The sequence below is a fragment of the Coffea arabica genome, chromosome 10c, assembly GCF_036785885.1.
Source record: "Coffea arabica cultivar ET-39 chromosome 10c, Coffea Arabica ET-39 HiFi, whole genome shotgun sequence".
NCBI classification, from domain to species: domain Eukaryota; kingdom Viridiplantae; phylum Streptophyta; class Magnoliopsida; order Gentianales; family Rubiaceae; genus Coffea; species Coffea arabica.
Window position 1 is genome coordinate 44089125 of NC_092329.1, and position 12405 is coordinate 44101529.

The following is a 12405-nucleotide window of genomic DNA, read 5'->3' on the forward strand; positions in this document are numbered from 1 at the left end:
TGTTTTGTTATAGAATATTTTGAGCAAACTAGCCATTTGAACAATTAGCTGATTGTAAAAGACACTGAAAATATTGGGTTTTTTTTTTGTTGATGATTGAAAAATGTACTGTTTCAAGCTAAAGATTGAATATAGACATAATGAATAACTTAAAGGAATCTTTTAAATTTGAAAATTATCAAATCTGTAAGAGTTTAATGAGAACGTCAGATTTGATATTGACTTTTACAAAATGAAAGTTTAACTTTGGAAAGAAATCAATTGAGATCTTTCATAAAAGAACAAACTTTGATTTGTTTGGAATATCATTTGAACGACACGAAGAAATTTTGAAAGATACTCATATAGAAATTTAGAAAACTCGTATAGAATTATTTTTTGATTCAACAAAACAAAATTAATTCTCTCACATGTTTATATTGATACTATGTTTACTAAATTGTTGATATTTTTTTTTAACGTGCTCTAATATAATTTTCATCACAATTCTTCCATTTGAAAATTACTTGGATTGAAGAAACTTAACAAATTTATCCAGAGAGAACAATTCCTAGTAGCAAACCTTTTAAATTCAACCGCAGCGACCCTAAAACAATAAACTGCACATAGAGGAAAAGTATAGGCCATAATAGAACCATGTACCTATTTTTTTTTTTGGTTGATAGGAGGGCTTTAGACCCATTACATAGCAACTAATCTAGGCGTAGTAACACCTACTACATCATATGCCAACCACTTCCTCAACTCTGTAGGAGGAAATGCTAGCTCTTGGACTCCCGCCTCCAGATTCAAAGCACTCTTAGCTAAACAGTCCGCACTCAAGTTACCCTCCCTCCATTGATGAGTTAACTCACATTGCCATTGCCTATCCCCTAAGCTCTGGATTCGATTGACTTGTACCAGAAGGGGGCTCTCCGTTGGCGCTTTGTCAATAGTCTCTAAACTCACTTTAGAGTCCGTCTCAAGGACCACTCTCTTGAACCCTTGTCCCATGCTATCTTCATTCCAAACCAAATAGCCCATAGTTCAGCTTCAACAATGGTCCTATGTCCTAAATTTGCCTAAAATCCGCAAATCCACATTCCATACTCATCTCTTAATAGCCCTCCAACCCATGCAATACCATCCCTGGAGCTAACCGCCCCGTCCACATTAACCTTTATCCAACCTTTCCCCAACTTACTCCACCCAATGTTTAGAAGTTGCCTGTCCTTGCTCCTAGTTTCCCTTTCTAGTGCTAGTTGATTAGCTTCCAACACCGCAACAACAATTTGCTCTAGTGTGTCGATTTTACTACTGTCATTCATGATGTCAAAACTATTCCAGCCTCCCCATATTAAATATACAGCCTGTTGGAACACTACCCGCCAGTCCAGATGATCCCATCTGCCTAGATCCCTTCTTTTCAGGTTCCAATCTAACCACTCCTCGGCACACTTATTGTTAAATGTCTCCCAATAATTCGGATGAACTAGGCTGAACCATATCTTCCGAGCCCAGGGACAATCCCTTAGTGCATGGAGCTGTGTTTCTGGATCCTGCCCACACAATTTACAATAACTTACCTCCTGCAGGTGCTTTCGCTTCTTTTCTGCATTAGTTAAGAGCCGTTGGTGTCTAGCTAACCGCAATAGGAACTGCCATGTACCCGATCCTCTTTGCTTCCAAATTTGAGTCCATCCATGTTGGTCAGCCCGTATTTCTGCATTACATTCTAGCTGATATGCCGATCTTGTTGAAAACACCCCTCTAGGATCTGGAATCCACACTAGCAAGTCCTTGTCAGGGCCTTCCTCCGTTAACTGGACTTCCAATAGCTTACGTAACAATTGGTTAGACAAGAAAGGTTTCAGCGCATCCATATTCCATCCCTCCCCAATAACCCAGTACTCTTTAACTTTCTTGTGCAGCTCACCCATCGGAATTGTTACTGCACTCATGTCCATTAACGGCCTTTCTAACAACCATGCATCCTTCCAAAAGCTAACATCCACTCCATTGACCACTGTCCACCTCACTCCTTTCCTCACCACCTTCTGTCCCTCCTCGATACTCCGCCTGACAAAGGATTTCCTCCCATTCCCTCTCGAGTCCTTGTACTTGCTGCTCGGGACCTTTACCCACAACGACTCCTTCTGGTGCAGAGCTCTCCAGCTCAACTTGGCAAGTATTGCCCTATTGGTTTCCCTCATTTTCCGTATCCCAAGTCCTCCTTCTGTTTTATCCCTTGTCACAGTATCCCAGCTCACATGATGGATTTTCCTGCGTTCTGTAGAATCACCCCACAAAAAATCCCTTACACACCTCTCTACTTGATTTAGCACCGAGCAGGGTAACATAGCTATCTGCATCGAATACACCGGAATTGCGGATAGTATAGCCTTGATTAGCGTTACCCTACCAGTAAAGGATAGCACCTTCTTTTGCCAGCCTGCTAGACGTTTTTTATTTGGTCCACAACTGGTTGAAAGGTACTCTTCGTCACTCTCCCATGCAGAAGAGGCACACCCAAGTATTTCCCGAAATCATCCGTGACTTCTATCCCAAACTTCCCCTTTATCAACATCTTCCTATTCCAAGATACATTGCTAGAGTAGAATATCTTTGTTTTGCTAACATTAACTTTTTGCCCCGACATCTTGCAAAAATTGCCCAACGTTCTCCCCACTACCTCTGCTTGTTCCACACTTGCCTCTGCAAACAACAATAAATCATCTGCAAAACTTAAATAAGCTACTCCTGGGCCACTTCGCATTACTTTAACTGGCCTCCAATCCTTTATTTCTACCACTTCCTTGATCATATGACCCATCCTCTCGATACACAAAACAAACAAATACGGTGATAATGGGTCACCTTGTCGAGTCCCTCTCGTTGGTTTAAAAGGTTCTAACTTCTCTCCATTCCACAGGACTTGCATGGCACTTACTTGCACACATTTCATAATCAGTTCATTAAGCCTCTCCGGAAATCCTACAAGCCTCAAAGTCTGATGTATAAAGCTCCATCGCAATCTATCATAAGCCTTCTCCAAGTCCACCTTTATTACCATTCCTCCCTTTTTTCCCCTCCACTTGCTCATTATGTGTAGTATCTCCTGAGCTATAATAATATTATCGGCTGCTTGTCTGCCCGGAATGAAGCTACATTGATTCTGCTCAACTAGCTCAGAAATCAATGGCCGAATCCTGTCAACTATAATTTTCGTTACCACCTTATAGGAAACATTACATAACGAGATGGGTCTGAATTGGGAGACCATTTCTAGAAATTCTACTTTTGGCATTAAAGAGATGAGTGTGTTGTTGACATTCTCCGGCATTACCCTCCCTTCAAACACCTCCTATACAAATTTAACCATTTGGCCCTTTACTAACGTCCAGTGCTTTTGATAGAACCCCGTATTTACTCCATCCGGCCCTGGTGACTTATTAGGATTCATGTTGAAAAGCGCTTGTTTGATCTCATACTCACACACTTGTCTCCCCAGTGCTTCCAGCCTCCTATTCTCCAATTTAGGAAATAAATCGATTATGGGATATCCTCCAGTTTCTCCCACCCCCTCCTCCTGATAGAGGTTACGAAAATAATCACGCACCATCCCCTGTAAAATCTCTGGATCATCATGCCACGTACCATTATCATCCCGCAAACTAGTAATTTGATTCTTTCTTCTTCTAACGATTGTGGACATATGAAAAAACTTTGTATTCCGATCTCCCCCCTGCAACCATTCTATCCTAGACCTTTGTCTCCAATATATTTCCTCTTGTTCTAAAATTTGATTATACTCATCCAACAGCTTCACCTCTAACTTTTCCAGCTTGCGCGAATACCGAATGCACAAAATTTTTTGAACGCCTTACAATCTCGCTTTACATCTCTTTTTCCGGTGAAAAATATTCCCAAAGACTAATAAATTCCATTCCTTAAGTCGCATTCTTAATGTGAAGACTCGTAAAAATTATTATTTTATGCCTAATTTATGGCTTAATAAATTATTTAATTGGATTTTATTTCCAAGGAATATTTTCTAGTCTTATTAGACCTAAATACATGGTAATGTAACTTCGTTATATTTTTAAAATGATTCGTTTCAAAAATTAATTTCCTAGAGCGCGTTTCGTAAAAATAATAAATAGTGCTTGGAGATTTTATCCGCGTAGTAGCACAATAAGCTTGGAATATTGGAGACTTGTACTATGGTCCTAAAATAGGTAATTTTATGAATAAATATTCAAGTGATAGTTAGTAGTGCAATCGTTATAAGAATTTTTCGAAAGTTTCGCGTTGTAGCGGTAAAATTGACGGTACGCGTTTTCACACGCGCGACTTCATTTGAGGGACTTTAGACCCTTATTTCGGGACAATTAAGAGTGAATAATATTTACATGAATATATATGCATTGGAGGTTTAGTGCATTAGCGAACCAAACGCGCGAGAAAAATCGAGTCCAAACGCATCCTAATTGCACTATTTCAAGTTGACTTTGAGATGGGTTTTGCACCACACAATGAATCTTACTTAGGAAGCCACAATTGAACCAACACCTTCTCTCTCCTCACTTCATTTGGCCGTGCAACAAGAAAGGAGAAGAGCTCTCCATTGTTCTTCATTTTTCATCTTCAATCCATGCACCAAAATTCATCCAAATCACACCAAACTTGGAGACCACTTAGCAAACCACTTGGAGACTATATCTAGCTAAGGAAGAGGGGAGCTTTCACGGTTTCTTGGAGCTTCAAGAGGGCCGAAAATTCTGACCTTGCAAACCAAAGGAGTAGGTAATGATCAACCCATGGATTCTTATCTTTTGGAGATTATATGGCAAGATTAAGCTCATGCATGCACTTAGTTACTTGATTATGGTGTAAAAATGTGATTGTGGGCTCTTGGAATTCCCACACTTGGGTTGTTGTTGCTGATATGATAATTAATGGTGATTATATTGTTGGTTTAGTGATTATAATGATGCATTAGTGGTCGGTAATTAGTAGGAACTTCATTGGGTGCAAGAAGCAAAAACTTCCGATTTTACCCCTGTTTTATTCGGCCATTTTAAGGCCAGTTTTTAATGAACTAATGGCTTGAACTGGATGCTTATATGATGTATTAGAGGTGAAGAAAATTTCATTGAAAAATAACGAGGTTTGAATGGGCAAATGAATTTTTTTTAGAAACCAGCAAATCTGGAAACTGATTCGCGTATGACTCCGACCAGCAGTAGTATTTTGGCTATAACTCTGTCCTCGGATGTCGAAATCTTGTGCCGTCGGTGGAGTTTGAAACTAGACATTCCTAGATTTAATTTGGTATAAAATGCACGTTCTGATTCTTTGTGAGCAAGCCGAACCAAATGTTTTAAGTTCGCTGTCCTGTGGCTCTGTTCGTCTGGAATGAAGTGGTCAGGCAGCAACTTGATGCCCGAATTTGAACCCGTTGGGTGCCGAATTTGGAAATGATTTCTTCTGTGATATTTTAGCCCTATGAATGTATTTTCCAACGGCATAAGCCATGCTCGATTTCGAGCTATATTGACTGATTTGTGACTGAAACAAGTGGACTGCTCTGTTTTGGAAAACCCTAATGTTTGGACTGGTTTGGAACCAAATCTTGGAGTGAACTTGTTAGTTGATGTTTTTGATATTAAACACTTACCAAAGATATTATGGGTGTATCTTAGACCCTTATTTCACAAATGAACCATGGTTGGATAACTTTCTTGGTTAGACGATTGGAAATTGGGAAATGCAAGTCAAAGGCAGATTGCCTTAGGATTTTTCTTGAACTTTGGTGGGCTAATTAACTACCTTGCCGAAGGTATTTTTTCTCGAAATTCGATAGAGAGATACTTTCCATATAGTATTGAAATACTACCAATTTTGGTGCCAATTCAAGTTCGTTTCGATACCCAATTGAATTACTAAAGTTAGAGGTTCAAATCTGGAAATTTTTCTCCAGTCTTGAATTTGCCCAACTTTGAGCTACCGTATCTCGGTGCTCGAAACTCCGATTTTTGATCCGCTTGTTTTGTCATACACCTCACTTGCAACCCTAATTGAGCTGCAAATTTCAGAGGCCGGTTTGCAACGTGTGAATCGTGCCGAATTTTCAAAGTTGGCCGAAATCCAACTTAATTCTGCCATGAAAACCGACCCTGCGTCTTCAAGCTCATTTTTGACCACTTTTCACTTCGATTCATGGAAAAGTGTCTTCTAGGAACTTATAGTACTCTCTAAGAGGTTTCCAACGGTATAAAGTTTTCCAATTCTCGACTTATACCGAGCGAGTTATGATTTTTCAAAGATTCATCATAAAACTGAAAAATTTTTCAATTCCAAAGAAATAGAGTTTTTCAAAAACTCTTTGTTCTTTTGATGTTCTTAAACGTTTTGCTTACGATTTTCAAGATAAAAACTCAAATATTATTGTACATAATAAAAAGCAAGTTGAACCTCGATTTACGTGTAATTGAGGTTCCTTTTTGCGAAATAATCCTTAGATTGTACTAATGTACAATCTTCTTGATAAGTGGGTTAATTGTATGATTATTCGCTATTAAATTGCCAGGCGCGCAAGGAGACCTTCAAGAGGATCTCACCGCGGACACTTGAACTCCCAGAAAATAATTCTTATTGAATTGCTCGGTGAGTGTCAAGTGTGTGAATTTTGATACTTGTTTAATTGTGGTATTTGTTGAAAGTTTTAAAAATAAGGGCGGGTGCGTACTTTATCGCACTCGTTCTAATTTCAAATGAATGAATGTAATGTATTGAATGAATGAATGAAATGCAATGTTATGTCATGAATGCTTGTGTCGTTGGAGTGAACCTCCTCGACCTTCAAATGAATGGGGGACGCCCAAACTCATAGGCCAACCTTAGACTCGAGCCGGTAATGGGCTTGGTCGGGGACTGGGGCGAGCCATGAGATACACATAAGCTCGACCTAATAAGAGATCTTGCTTGGCATACTCGTAGAGTATCGCCCAATAATAGACTTGTGGGCCCTTGGGGTGTACGGTGGACGGAGGAAAGTAAGTGGTGATCTACGGAAATGGAAATACCGACCCGGTTGACAGGAGGGTCAATGCGGGAAGGTATACGAATGACAACGGCAGATCGAGTGGAACTTAGCTCCTGAGAGCTACTATATCCTTGAATTGTTTCTGATTACCTTTCATGTTTGATTGATTGATTATTGAAAAGACATGGCTTTATTTATTAAATTTGGGATTGTTATTTGACTAAGTGCTTGCATGTGTGTTCTTGGCCTCACGAGCTTTAGCTCACCCTATAGTTTTGTTTTCCTTAACAGGACCGACTTTTGGAGAGATATGGAGAAACCATCCGTTGTAATTTTGTTAAGACTCCTGTTATAAATTTTGACTAGGCCCTGGTTTGGGTTGTACTTTTGGAAATTGTAAACTTGAAAAGTTTTGGGCCCTGATGTGTACTTTGAATTTAAGTCGTTTCATGATTACCCGATGTACTGGTTATACATTAAGTGACTTATTAAGCTTAAACGCTTCCGCATTATTGTATTCATGTTACTCTCATCGAAGTGTTTAGTTCGGTTTGAAATTGAATGGAATTGCTTGAGTCCTGGCGTGAGCTGGGCAGGCGTCCGCGGATACCCTTTGGTCCGCCTTAAGGAGATGTGGGGCGCCACAGTTGGTATCAGAGCACTAGGTTAGAGGTCTATATGGGAGACATATTAGATACTCTACCTTTAAGACTCGATATGGGATGACTTAATCCTACCCTAAGTGATACTTGAGGCGAGCTAGCAACTAAGTTAGTCCTACCTCAGGTGACGAATGGGATGAACCAACGATTGAGATAGGCATGCATTGCAGGATATTGGAACTGAGTAGTGATTTAAGTTTCTAACCTGAAAAATATTATTATTGTTATTATTTTGCAGGGATGGCTGATGGAAACGGAGCCCCGGCAGCTAACGGGAATGGCCATACGAATGGTCATTACGAGTCTCTTAGGACTATCTTCTACCCAGCTCTAGCGGGAGGAGATCGAGTTCGCTACTCACCTTACAATAGATACCCTCGATGTTCGTGTAGGTTGACTTTCGCCTACCCGAACCACTTGGTGCTTGCTTTGGACGACGAGCGTCGTCAGTTGGTGGATGCCAACCGCGATCTACATGCTGAGGTAGACGCGCTTAGGCAGATGGTTAGCGCTCAGGGTGAGCGGATTGCCGAGCTTGAGGAGGTGCTAGAGGGTGAGGTAGCCACATCTGCAGTGGTTAATGAGGAGCTTCGGGATACTAGGGCTCGACTCATTAGGTTAGGACGGGATGTCCGTACTCGGGCTTTCGAGATTCTGGCTGATGCGACTAGTTTGGTTGAGGACGCTGCTGAGGTGATTCCTGAGGAGGAGGAGGAGGATCCCGAGGAGGAGGTTCCTCCTGATAGCCCTGCTATGAACTAGGATCTTGGTCGTTGACCCCTTTTGACTTTTGACTGGTACAGTTAGGACTAGTTAGGGTGACGCGAGTGCTGAGGCCATTGTATTTTGCATGCTTGTGTGGCCTACTTTTGGGCACTTGTTCTTACTTTAGTCTTCTGTGACTAAAAGTATACTTTTGAGCACCTGTGTGCTATATTTTGTGAATTGTCCCTAACTTGCTAATTGTACAAACTTGACATGCTTATGAATGTAAATTATTGTTAATTTCAATGCTTTCTTGGTTAGTTCTAAATTCGATATAATTCTTGTTTTCTGCTTAAATTAATTTATTTCTTGCACTAGGCACGTCTAGACTAATGGAAGGATTAAGAAGTGGTCGAGGCCGTGGGCGAACGTCTAGACAGGCCCAACCTCAGGGGGATGACCAGGGATCGGCAACTGGACCGACCCAGGGACAGGAAAACGTTGAGGGTAACCAAGTGGCTACTGCCATCAATAGGATGACTGATATCCTAGAACGTCTAGCGGAGAGACAGGGTCCTGGACCATTTAACCAACCTGGAGGCCAGGATAGGGAAGAGGATAGAGCCCTGGAAAGATTCCTAAAATTTAACCCGCCTAAGTTTATGGGTGAACCTGACCCCGAAGTAGCGGAGAATTGGCTAGAGAGGATGACCAATATATTCGCCGCACTAGACTACACTGAGGATAGGCGAGTGAACTTTGCTGCTTTCCAATTTGAGGGAGTGGCCCGCGCTTGGTGGGATTTGATAAAAGGAAAATGGGAAAGAGCTCAAACCCCTTGGACTTGGGAGAATTTCACAAGGGAGTTTAATGAAAAGTTTCTCCCGCCCTTAATTCAAGAGAAGAGGGAGGACGAATTTATTAAGTTGAAACAAGGAACCCTTACTGTAACAGAGTATGAAGGGAAGTTCACTAAACTTTCCAAATACGCTCCTGAGTTAGTAGCCGATGAACGGAGGAGGATTAGAAGGTTCATACAGGGACTTAATGTGAAACTTCAGGAGGGCCAGGCTGCAGCCCAAATCTCTACTTTTACTGAGGCTTTAGAGAAAGCGCAAAGGGTTGAGAATGCAAGATCTCAAGTGAGGGATTTTCATAATAGAAAAAGGAATTTTCCTAGTCGCACTACTGGGCAGACCAGTAAGTTCGTACACCCTTCTAAAAAGGGAAAAGGAGAAGGAGGAACGAGAACTACTGGAGCTTCTAGGGGAGTTATATCGAGGGGAGGTCGTAGCGGGACGACTCAAGCTAGGGGAACACCATCTGTTGGATCGACTGTGACCCCTCAAGTTACTTGTGGGTATTGTGGTAAACCCAACCACTCTGAGGATGACTGCTGGAGAAAGTTGGGAAAATGCTTACTGTGTGGGAGCACTGAGCATCAGATTGCAAATTGTCCGAAATCGTCAAAGACAGGGGGAAACCTGCAGAGACCTGAAAAATCGACCTCTAAGCAGACCAGTGCCGGAGGGAGTCGACCGAAAGTACCGGTTAGGGTCTTCGCGTTGGACTATCCACAAGCTTCAGAGGCGACCGAAGTGGTCGAAGGTACAATTCCAATCTTTCACCGCCTAACTAGGGTTTTAATTGATCCGGGTGCAACGCACTCTTTTGTACACCCTGATTTCATGAGTGGAATAGACTTGAAGCCAATTAAGTTACCATATGACTTAGAGGTTAAAACACCCACTGGGGACAAAAGTCTAATTGCTAATCTGGTGTATAAGAATAGTGAAATTTGCGTGAAGGAAAGAAAATTGCTGGCCGATTTGATAGGCTTAGCGATTAAAGGATATGATGTGATCCTAGGGATGGATTGGTTAGCCCGTTATAATGCTCAGTTAAATTGTAGGACGAAAATTGTAGAATTGTGTATTCCAAGAGAAGCAACCTTGGAATTGGATGTGAGGGGTAAGTTAGACTCGTCTGCACTTATTTCGGGAATTCGGGCTAGAAAGTTGTTAAGTAAAGGAGTTCAAGGGTATTTGACTTTTCTTATTAATACCCCTAGCGATAAGGTGAATCTGGAGGACACACCGGTAGTAAAAGAATTTTCTGATGTGTTTCCTGAAGAATTGGAGTCTCTACCCCCGGAACGGGAAATAACTTTTAAAATTGATTTAACTCCGGGAACAGCACCTATATCAAGGACACCATACAGGATGGCTCCAGCTGAGTTGAAGAAGTTGAAGTTACAATTACAGGATTTGTTGGAACGGGGTTTTATTCGAGAGAGTGATTCCCCGTGGGGAGCCCCAGTTTTGTTTGTAAAGAAGAAAGATGGGAGTTTGAGGTTATGTATAGATTATCGAGGCTTAAATGATGCTACGGTTAAGAATAAATACCCATTACCCCACATTGATGAACTGTTTGACCAACTGCAAGGGGCGGTAGTATTTTCAAAGTTGGATCTAAGGCAAGGTTACTATCAATTGAGGATTTTGGAGAAGGACATACCTAAGACTGCTTTTAACTCGAGGTATGGGCACTTCGAGTTTGCAGTAATGCCTTTTGGGTTAACTAATGCACCTGCCGCTTTCATGGATTTAATGCATAGGGTTTTTAAGCCTTACTTGGATCAATTTGTGGTGATCTTCATTGATGACATTTTGGTGTATTCTAAGAATGTGAAAGATCATGAAAAACATTTGAGAATTGTTTTACAAATCTTGAGGGAACATTGGTTATATGCTAAGTTTAGCAAGTGTGAATTCTGGCTAAAAGAAGTGACTTTCCTAGGGCATATAATTTCTAAGGATGGGATTAAAGTGGATCCAGCTAAAGTGGAAGCTGTTTCGAAATGGAAACGACCGGAAAACCCAACGGAAGTTCGGAGTTTTATAGGATTGGCAGGGTATTACCGGAGATTCATCCAGGATTTTTCGAAAATTGCTGGACCTATGACTGAGCTGACCAAGAAAAATGGAAAATTTATATGGAGTCCTAAGTGTGAAGGAAGTTTTCAGGAGTTGAAAAGGCGATTGACTAGAGCGCCTGTTCTAACTCTACCAAATGGATATGATAGTTTTGTGGTTTACACAGATGCATCTAAGGAAGGTTTGGGATGTGTTCTGATGCAAAAGGATAAAGTGATAGCTTATGCCTCTAGAAAATTGAAGCCGCATGAAGGAAACTATCCGACCCATGATTTGGAGTTAGCGGCTGTGGTCTTTGCTTTGAAGAAATGGAGACACTATTTATACGGAGTGACATTTGAGGTTTTTATAGATCACAAAAGTCTTAAGTACTTATTTTCTCAGAAGGACCTGAATTTGAGGCAACGCAGATGGATGGAATTTCTGGAAGATTATGACTGCATTATTAAGTACCATCCTGGGAAGACCAATGTAGTGGCCGATACTTTGAGCCGTCAGGTACAAATGACTGGATTGATGGTTAAGGAATTTCGATTGTTGGAGGAAGTTAGCTATTGGAATCCTCGATTAGAACCAAGGAAAGTAATTTTTGGGAATATTGTGATAACCTCCACTTTATTGGGACGTATTAAGGAATCTCAGGAAAAGGACGCTGAAATGCAAAAGTTGGTGGAGAAAGTCAAGATGGGAGACCAGACCGATTTCACTTTGGGATCAGATGGAATATTGAGATTTCGAAATCGGGTGGTTATACCAAAGAATGAAGGGCTTAGAAAAGAAATTTTAGAAGAGGCACACCGATCAAATTTTACAGTACATCCAGGAGGGAATAAAATGTACCAAGACTTGAAGAGTCTATATTGGTGGAAAAATATGAAGAAGGAAATTGCCCAATTCGTTCAGACATGCTTGGTTTGTCAACAGGTTAAAGCCAAACATCAGAAACCATCTGGGCTTTTGCAACCTCTAGAAATACTTGAGTGGAAATGGAAAAATATTACCATGGATTTTGTATCAGGCTTACCAAGGACACAGAGAGGCCATGATGCCATTTGGGTGATAGTAGATAGATTAA

General features: G+C 41.1%; 1 protein-coding gene across 1 annotated transcript; it reads right to left on the minus strand.

Annotated features, from left to right (window-relative positions):
• Window positions 1–681: 681 nt before the first annotated feature.
• Window positions 682–1023, minus strand: LOC140015941 (uncharacterized). Its single transcript, XM_072068775.1, has one exon. It carries the CDS (start codon window positions 1021–1023, stop codon window positions 682–684), a length of 342 nt encoding a protein of 113 aa, XP_071924876.1.
• Window positions 1024–12405: the final 11382 nt, after the last annotated feature.

Excerpts from the sequence above, each read along its gene's own strand:
- LOC140015941 (XM_072068775.1), bottom strand. The coding sequence starts at position 1,023 with ATGGGCTATTTGGTTTGGAATGAAGATAGCATGGGACAAGGGTTCAAG.